General features: G+C 42.5%; 1 protein-coding gene across 1 annotated transcript in view; it reads left to right on the top strand.

Annotated features, from left to right (window-relative positions):
• The window catches only part of FDX1 (ferredoxin 1), a 27,019-nt gene that overhangs the window by 11,119 nt on the left and 6,266 nt on the right, over positions 1 to 9,634 (top strand). Inside the window, exon 3 of the mRNA XM_004695863.2 lies at positions 8,979 to 9,108. Within this exon, the coding sequence (XP_004695920.2) occupies positions 8,979 to 9,108 (130 nt within the window). The remainder of the gene's footprint in view (positions 1 to 8,978; positions 9,109 to 9,634) is intronic.

Below are 9,634 nucleotides of genomic sequence, written 5' to 3'. Positions count from 1 at the left end.
CCCCCGTTTTTGATCCCATTCCCCACTCCACCCCCACAGAATGTCTCTGGTCTATGGTTGTTCACCACACACGTTTTTAACAACAACATTTGGAACAGCTTCCACCACCCCTGCATTGATGCCTGTCCTTCCTAGAGTCTCTTATTAGCGGAAATGAACATCACTCAGCTGATCAGGACTGAAACTGGGGAGCAGCTTTCATTCATCTGCCCTCCCTCCCTCCCCTCCACCACAAGTCCTGTCCCTTTGCCTCCAAGATGTGTCCAGCGTGTCCTTTCCTCTGGGGGTGGGGTGGGGGCTGGACAGTTGCAGTGTATCAGAGCCATCCAGCTGGGTCATCTGCCATGGCCCAAGCTCCATGTGCCCAATTAAAGCCCTAATCACTCCCACTTGGAGTGAAGTAGGCCCTCCCTGCTCTCACCTTCAGGCTGTGCGCTGTCTGCCTCATCTGCCCTGTCCTCATTGTTCTTTCCTCTCTCTGCTTTGGCCACATCGGCTTTTTCTGAAGTCACCCTACATTTCCGCCTTTGAGTCTTTTTGTACTTATTTTTTACTCTTTTCTGCCTTCAGCTCTGTCCCCTTCTGGAAAACCCTTTTTGCACTCCTCGTGACATGCTGGAGTCTGTTTGCGTGTCACCGCGGCTTTGCCAGCCACCCAGTCCACAGTAAGATTTCACTCACCTGTCTCAACCGTTGCCCTTTATCACGACATCCTGTTTACTTCTTTCACAAGCTTTACCACAGTCTATAACAGCCTTCTCTGCATTTTTCTCCCAATAGACTGGGATGGAGCATAAACATCACGCATTAGTCCCCTTTGTATATGAAGTGAAGTAGTGAATAAACAATTGTGAAGGGACAGTCATGAATTTTGGAAGCAGCACAAATCTGTCAGCACTCTTCCAATTTTTATTAGATTTTTGGGTGACGTTTAAGTTTTCAGTGTATTGTACTGTTTTGTCACTAGGGGGCAGTTACACCTCTCTGATTAAATTTACCTCGTTTATTATCACAGCCTTTCTTTTTTATTGCCGATGTCCTTGATATGTCTGTTTTAAGGGAAACTTCAAATCGGGAGATCCTGATCATGTTCACATAAATATTCCTTACCCTGTCTATAGACTCCCTGTTGATCTATTTCTGCCAATGCTAGATCAGTCTTAGAAAATTAGATTTCAAATTCCTATACAGTTTCACTTTTTTTTTTTTTAAAGATTTGCTTATTTATGCATACAAGAACTGGGGTATAGGCTGGGGGTGTGGGGTGAAAGAATTCATCAGAGACAGAGTGGGGAGCAGAACAGGTGGATTGACCAAAACACACTGCAGCAGGTGGGTCAGGAGAGGTCTGCTGCGCCATGTGGGTCAGCTCCCTGGCCAGGGATTGAATTTGTGCTGCAGTGGTTGCTGTGCTTCAATTCTTTGTGCCTCCAGGGAGGGCTCACATTTTCAATATGAAATATTCCCATACACCTATACTGTGGATTTTTTAGTGGCAAATGGACTAGGTGGGGATAGGCAGGCACTTTTGTCTTTTCAGCATCACAATAGATCGACAAAATCATCTTAATGTAAGGTACACTAATGGAATCATCATTTCTTGTTGGCAAACACTTAGATTACATGAAAAGAACTGTGTTCTGCAGACATCTAACTCTCTGGCAGTTGATTTTATGGCAAGAATTTTTGAGCATTTATGAACTAGCTTAATCTTATTCTTGTTTAAAAAAGAACTGGGGTCCTCCCTGGTGGCATAGTGGGTTAAAGTGCAGTGCCAAGAAGCCAAAGCCACTTCAGCATGAGTTCGATCCCCAGCCCTGGAGGTGACCCACATGGCATGGCAGACCTCTCCTGGCTCGCCCGCTGCTCCCCTCAGCAGAGTACTTTGTTGATCTGCCTGTTCTGCTCCCCACTTTGGCTCCGGTGGGTCCTCTCACTGCCCCTGCACCTCTGGCCTGCACCCCAGCTCTGTATGCATAAATAAATAAATCTTAAAAAAAAAACTGGAAAAAGTTTTATTCATCACCAGCTTTGAAATGAAGCCATAACCATGCCTGATTTTTTTTCATAATGCAACTTAAAAATTAAGCATACTTCAAATTATACAGATTAATACCATAATGTTCTTATTTTAGCAAAATCAGAAGTACTGTGAAAACCCAAAACCGAGGTTTCTGTCCCGAATCCCATAATTTCAAGCTGGTAGGCTACATGACTCGTACATCCTACCCTTGTGCCTGCAGCTGCCACATGGCTGCTTGGCTGGTGGTGAAGCGCATGCCACCCTGGGTCAGCTGAGTGGTGACTGTAGTGCTGATATTTTAAACTGTAAGCTGGTAATAGTTTCGACCAAGCATTCATTAAGTGCTAATGCTGAAAAATGCATCCAAAAATGAATTATTTTGGAACAGAAGTTATATGTGATAAAATGCTATGAAGAGAAGCCAAAAACCTGTCACGATGTGTATTACTGTTAATTTAGGAGAAAGAACTCTGAATCATTAGCCAGAACACTGACAAAATAAAAGCAGCACTAAGGCATTACATACCTTGAACCTGATGAAAATTGTTGTATATCCAAGTATGGACAATGGATAAAATGCTGGCACTGGGGTGTGGGTATTTCTGATTTTTTGGGAAGAGACATATAGTAAGGTAAAATGTTTCACTTCATATTTTCTACCTGTGTACATTTAGAAACAAGTCTATGATGGGAGGACTTTGTTTATAAATGGCAATAACCCTCCTTTATATTCTATTTCCCTGAGAAAGGAATTCTTGAATTATGACACTTAATTCTCCAAGCTTTTGAACAAAGTATTTCAATACTTTTTGAACAAAGTATTTCAAAATGGGATCCCTTTATATGTGTATATGTGTATCTGTATGTATAGAGATAATACATCTACATGCAAACATATGTATATACACAAGTATGTACACATTTTCCTCTTTAATTTGATCTCGCCCTACTTACTATTGACACAGACACCAAAACTGATGACCACTTGTATTGCTCTGAGGCTGTAAGAATCCGTCTCATAACTTTTGAATTTTTATTCCTGTCTCTGCACATATATAATCAAATTAGTGTACTTTGGATCAGTCACCAGCTTTAGATTGAAGACTCTGAAGTTCTTTCCTCCCTTTTAAAAAAATATTTATTTGTGCATACAGAACTGGGGTAAGGCCAGAGGTGCAGGGCAGTGAGAGGATTCACTAGAGACCGAGTGGGGAGCAGAACAGGCAGATGGATGAAGTACACGGCTGAGGGGGTAGTGGGGAGACAGGAGAGGTCTGCTGTCCCATGTGGGTCACCTCCAGGGCTGGAGATTGAACTCACACTGAAGTGGCTGCCTAACCTGTTGCGCCTTTCCATTTTTTAAACCTGATTTTTTTTTTAAAGATTTATTTATTCATACAGAACTGGGGTACAGCCAGAGTTGTAGGGGCAGTGAGAGGCTTCACCAGAGACAGAGTGGGGAGCAGAACAGGCAGATCGATGAAGTACACTGCTGAGGGGAGCAGCGGGCGGGTCAGGAGAGGTCTGCCACACCATGTGGTCACCTCCAGGGCAGGCAGGGATCGAACTCATGTGGTAGTGGCTTTCGATTCTTAGTGCTGCGCTTTAACCTGCTGCGCCACCAGGGAGGGCCTAAACTTGATTCTTATTGCTTGTTTTATAGTTGTTCCTGTGTATGTACTGAGAATAAAAAACAACAGATAACCCTTTCATTTTATTAATAGATTTCCCCCCCAAAATCTATTTGCAGGTCACCTACATGGCATTTGAAGTTTTTTTCCATAAAAACAATGTTATACATGGTTGTGAAACTTTTAGGACCATCCATGGAACCTGTTTCTTCATAATTACCATGGTTCCTGTAAGAATATGCATTGTAACTGCAAATGCCCATCAAGAACCCCTTAGCTCCCTCAACCCAGCTATTTCCCACAAACACACAATAGAGGTTTCTTTCTCCACTTCGTATCTCGGTTTCGTAGTGAGAGTGTATGTCCTGTTGGTTTTCAGTGCACATGATTTCATAGTGGATGTGAACTTGGGAATTTTGCAATGCTAATAAAGAGCTGGAAGATGAGGTTTATCAGGAATATCATCTACTTTGTTTCAGCCTTCAGCAGTTTGGCTTTAGTGGAGTTGAACTTGCAGGGATATTCATTAAGAATGTGAAATCTGTGTCAAAGGGCTGGTGGCAGTTTCCATGTCTTAATTGAAAACAAGTAGGCAGTGCCAGACCTGCACGGATTGTGCAAAGGCATCTGCAAACAACTGGCAGTTGACATCACTCTTGATGATGAAAGATGGAATGCCTTCTCCCTAAGGTCAGGGGCCAGGGAAGGGTGTGCTCCCCACTCCTTCTTAACAGCATGCTGTGAGTCAGCCTGTGTGTGAGGGCAGAACCCACAGATTGAACAGGAAGGATCAAAACTGTCTCTGGTTTTAGACAACAGTTGATTACATAGAAAAGGGAGCTTCAAAAAGTAATCCTAGAGCCAACAAGTGAGCTTGGTGACATCCTGCGATGCAAGGTCGAAACAAATGTCAATTGGATTTCTGTGTACTAGCAGCAAACAGTTGGCAATAAAACAAATGTAAAGAACATTTATAATGGCTCCCCCAAAGTGAAATTACCCTTTACCCATTGAGTATTCTTGGCGCCCTGTGAAATGTTACTTCATGTGTGGGGTTATTTCTGATAGTTGAGTAGCATTTATTTCATTGTGTGCAAATAACACTCCTCCATTTGGGGGCATCTAGGTTTTTAATCATAGCTATTACAAATAGTGCTTCTGTGATGGTGGGAGTGTGGTTTCCCTCCGAATTGGTGTTTTTGTGTTCTTCGGGTAGATTCCTAGGACTGGGATTGCTGGGTCATGCAGCAGATTCGTATCTCATCTTTTGAAGAGCTTCATGCTGTTTTCCATAGGGCCTGGGCCAGTCTACATTCCCGCCGACAATCTAAAGAGGTTCCTTTCCTCCACATCTTTGCCAGCATTTGTTGCTTCTGGTCTTTTTGATAGGAGCCAGCCTCAACAGGTTGTTTCGGTCATTCATCAAGCCCCCATCTTCTCAGGCCTGAGAAACCACTTGTCCGCTCTTTATAAATACAGATTTTCCTATTCTGGATACTACATAGAAAGGGAATCATACTGTCTTTATGATTGGTTTCCATTTTACATTATATTTGCAAGGTTCATCTGTGTTGTATGGTGTATCAGTATTTCATCCCTTTTTATGGTCAAATAATGCTAATGCTGCATTTCGTGGATATACCATATTTTGTTTGCTCATTCATTGTTGATGGATATTTGAGTTATTTCTACTTCTTATTTATGGCTGAAGTATAAAGATAATTAAGAAAGGATATCCTTTTCCACAAAGGGTATACTTCGGAATACTTGGGCATCCATAACAGGGGACAGAAAGGGGAAACCTTAACTGAAACATTACACCTTATATAGAAATTAACTCAAAATTGATTTAAATCTAAATGTAAACCTCAATACTACTAAACTAAAAAAAAAAGGAGGAAGAGGAGAAAACCTTTGGGACTTAGGATCTTAGACATGACACTAAAACCTCAATAAAAGATTATAAATTGGACTTTGTCAAACTTAAAAACTTATACTCTGCCAGTGATACTGTTAGAGAATAAAGTACTTGCAAGTCATGTCTATTGAGGGACCAATATCTAATATATAAAGAACTCTCAAAACTCAACAATAAGAAACAATTCTATTTTAGAAAATGGGCAAAAGACGTGGGCATTTCACAGAAGAGAGCATGGCGATGCCAGAACAGCACCTGGAAAGCTCTTCAGAGTTGGGGGGCCTGAGCTTTGACCCATGCACAGCTTCTCCACTTGTAACTTCCTTTTAGTGGGTAAGAGAAAGGATGATGTTATGTTCTTCCAACTGGCTTTGGAAAGAAACACACACACACACACACACACACACATATGCACTTCAGCTCTAATTTTTGGAAAATGGGCGTGAAAGCGACAGTGCAGCAGCATGCGCACCTACTGGAAGTTAGTTGTGGCACATCACTCCCAGGGTCTGTTTCTCAGCAGTGAGCACACTGTAGTCGTGCTCGCCTGGATGAGTCTTCAAGGCAGATCAGAGGGGCCAGCCTGCAAAGCGCCCTCCTGCTGTATGATTCTATTTATTGGACATGCTGTTAATGCAGCAGACCAGAGGCTGGACGGCAGGTGGTGGCAGCTAGGGGCTAGGGATGGAAGAGGCATAGACCAGGGCATGGCAGAAAGGAATCTTGGGGGCGATGAAACGTCTGCATCCCGGACTGCGGTGGTATTAATACAAAGTTGCGCTGTATTAAAACCCATAGAGCTGTAGGTCAAAAACTCAGGTGCTGATTATTGGGAACTACTCCAAGCCCAGGAAACTATTAAATTGTGGGGAGTGGCTACCATGGAATCAGCAGATTTTTATGAGATGAAAAATTAAAAAGAAAAAAAGGAGTCACTTTTTTCTTACATGGTCTTGTCTCAGTTTAGACTCTTTAAAATTTTTTTCCTCCTAAATATGTTTTTTAGGAACATGTCTTTGCTGCTTAAAATTATTCCTTTTTGTAGAATATATAGGCTAACTCTCAAAACAAAAAGGCAGCTTCCCACACTGCTCCTGGTTTCAGAGTTTTGCAGGATTGAGTGTTTCTTGGAGTAAGTGCTGCATATGGGTCTGTAAATCTTTGCTGCAATTTTTTCCTGTAACAATACTTGTGTCACAGTGTGACTGTTACATTCCTCTGGTTCACTGTTAGCCATCTCTGATAGGCTGAGTTGATTTCTGTCTGAGCCTTAAAGTTTTTATTATATTTGAATTTGTTCCCATTGCAAAGAATAAGAAAAGGGTATCTGTTGACAGCTTGTGGCAGAAGTTTGAAAGGGATCGTCAGAGTAAGGGAGGGTCACGAAGCTGGTGTGCTTAGCTCAGGCATAGACACAGGCTAGCCCAGGTGACAAGAACTCAGCATGTGAGAATGCGAAGTTCACCCTCATGTCTACTCAACATTTGTCAGATTCTTACTGGAATCCTCTCTTCAGGTCTGGGCTTGGCAATGTAAGCAAGATGTGGAAACAGTTGGCAAGATTCCTGAGAGGAGAAGTGAAAATTACTAGAGAATGAAAATAAAAAGTTTTAAGAGGTGGAAGAATTGAAGTTTCCTAGGGAAGGGAGCGTTTAAAGGATGTGGGAGCTGGGACATGGGTGTAACTCTCCATGCATCTGTCCAGGTGGTACGGACAGGAATGTCCTGCGTTTTTCCTTAGGGATTTATTGGCACAGAGCTTTTCTCTCCATGCCGAGATGATTGAGACCAGATTGCATGTGCTCAGTTCTTCCCAGTTGTATAGTGGCTTCAAGATTTATTATTAAAAGCTAACCGGAATAACTTTTTAACATAGAATTTAGCCAGAACATGACTTTGTGTGATGCTGTTTCGTCAGCTCTTCCTCTGGATGCCATATTTTAGGCAAAGCCCAACCAGACTGAGGGGAGGGATTTAGAGCTCAGTTATTTAAGTCAGACACGTGGGGGACCCGAGAGTCCTCAACCTGGACAAAGGAGCATGATTTCAAATATGTGAAAAATTGTTTAGAGGGATCCACTAATCAAATTAATAAAAAAAGAATAGGAAAGTGGTTCTGGGGGTGGGAGTGGGGGGGGAGAGAGAGGTTAGTAACAAGGGTACCGACTTTCGCTGTGGGATGAGTAGTCGGAGGGTCTCAATGTGTAATGTGTTGGGCTGTAATAACACTGTGCTCTTTAATTGACATTTGCTGAGGTAGAACTTGTCATACACGAAACAGTACATGTGTACATGTGGGTGATGGAGGTGTTAATTAACTAGGTAGGAGGAACTTTCACAATGCACACCTAGCGCCATCATCATGCACACTCAGCTGCCTTCCAGGGCTGGTTGTCAACTAGACCTCACTATAGCCAGGGGAGGGGTGGGAGGACGAGGGCTGGAATCCAGGGGACAGATTAGCTCATGAAAGCCAAAGGTGGCCATTGGCTGGCTTAGTCTTTTTGTATGAAATAAGCAGTTCTACTAAAAAAAAAATTAGTGATCCCTGCTGTGATTTCTTCCTTTAATAGAAGTAACATTGGTTTACAGCACTGTTCAAGATTTAGAGGTACAGGGTCAACCCCACCAGGTGTCATTCTTTGAGCAAAGTCTGGGTACTCTGGGAAAGGCTGGCAGGCTCACTCGTGCTGTGGGAGGGCCAGCTGCCTCCAGTTCCCTTTCCTTGTGCCTGGTGTGTGACAGGCCACTGGAACATGACTGTTCAGTTAATAACTTAAGACTGTTTTTCTGGCCCTGTTTGTTGTTGTTGTCATTGTTTAAAACCAGTATGATTCTTCAAATAGCTTTCTTGATTCTATCTTGGGTACAAGGAAAGATCGAGAGGGAGGAGTATTTAACTTTATTTATACACAGGTTTGGTTGCTTTCTAATTACACACACACACACACACACACACACACACACACACACACACCACAAGACTTTGTAGATTGAGCTGTCTAGATAAAAGTAGGTAACTTGCCATAACTATGTAGATCATTACTCTGAGTTTTACAATTCTTACTTTTTTATGTTGCGTGTGTGTTTGTCTCAATTTATGTTGTGTGTGTGTGTCAGTTTATGTTGTGTGTGTGTGTCTCAGTTTAACTTGGAAGTGCTTTGTTGTTTGCACTGTGTATTCCTGTGTTTCCCCCATGACACCTGACCTGGAGCCTCACTGAGAAGACACGCGCACGCACGCACGACCTCACCCTGCAATGGGAGGGTCTCAGCTCTTACTGCACAGCTTATGACTGCTGTGTGCTTGCGCTGACTGAAGCCCAGAAGTGATGCATTTTAATTCAAGCTGGGTCTGAACTGTGTTTAAGTAGGGGCCTGTGTTCATTACTTCTTGTTTCTGTAGGTGCATGTGAGGGAACCCTGGCTTGCTCCACGTGTCACCTCATCTTTGAAAAGCACATCTACGAGAAGTTGGAAGCGGTGACTGATGAGGAAAATGACATGCTTGATCTGGCGTACGGACTAACAGATAGGTAAGGCCGGAGCCGGTGTCTGTTGTCCTGGGAGCCCAGGAGGGGGTGGGTTCTGCAGACCCACGCGTGGAGCAGTGATCTCCCTGTGTAAACAGAGGAGTTGCCCACGCTCAGGCTTAGCAGGTGGCACTTCACTAGATCTCTTCACTGTTTCACACTTGAGCCTTTATATAGCTTTTCCTTTTACTATGAAAAGCAAAAAAGAAATTAGCAGTATTATAAGTACAAATCCCAAGTCCTAGTAAATCCTCTTCAGCCTATTCAGTCCAGGAATTAATATTTATCACAACTTAGTGAGTTGGATTTAAATTGAGTGCTTTTTATGGTATTCTTGAAGGACAGATTTGATAATTGAGTGAAATTATAATGGCAGGTTTTACCTAGTTGAGAGAACAGAGTTTTTGAAGAAACTTAATATATTATAGTAATTATATTAAAATGAATAGTTCTGTTCCAGTAGGATTATTTCTTTTTTTTTTTTTAAGATTTATTTATTTATTCATATAGAACTGGGGTACAGGCTAGA

The sequence above is a fragment of the Condylura cristata genome, unplaced genomic scaffold, assembly GCF_000260355.1.
Source record: "Condylura cristata isolate star-nosed mole 26May11 unplaced genomic scaffold, ConCri1.0 scaffold00025, whole genome shotgun sequence".
NCBI classification, from domain to species: domain Eukaryota; kingdom Metazoa; phylum Chordata; class Mammalia; order Eulipotyphla; family Talpidae; genus Condylura; species Condylura cristata.
This window is presented reverse-complemented; position numbering and strand designations above follow the sequence as displayed.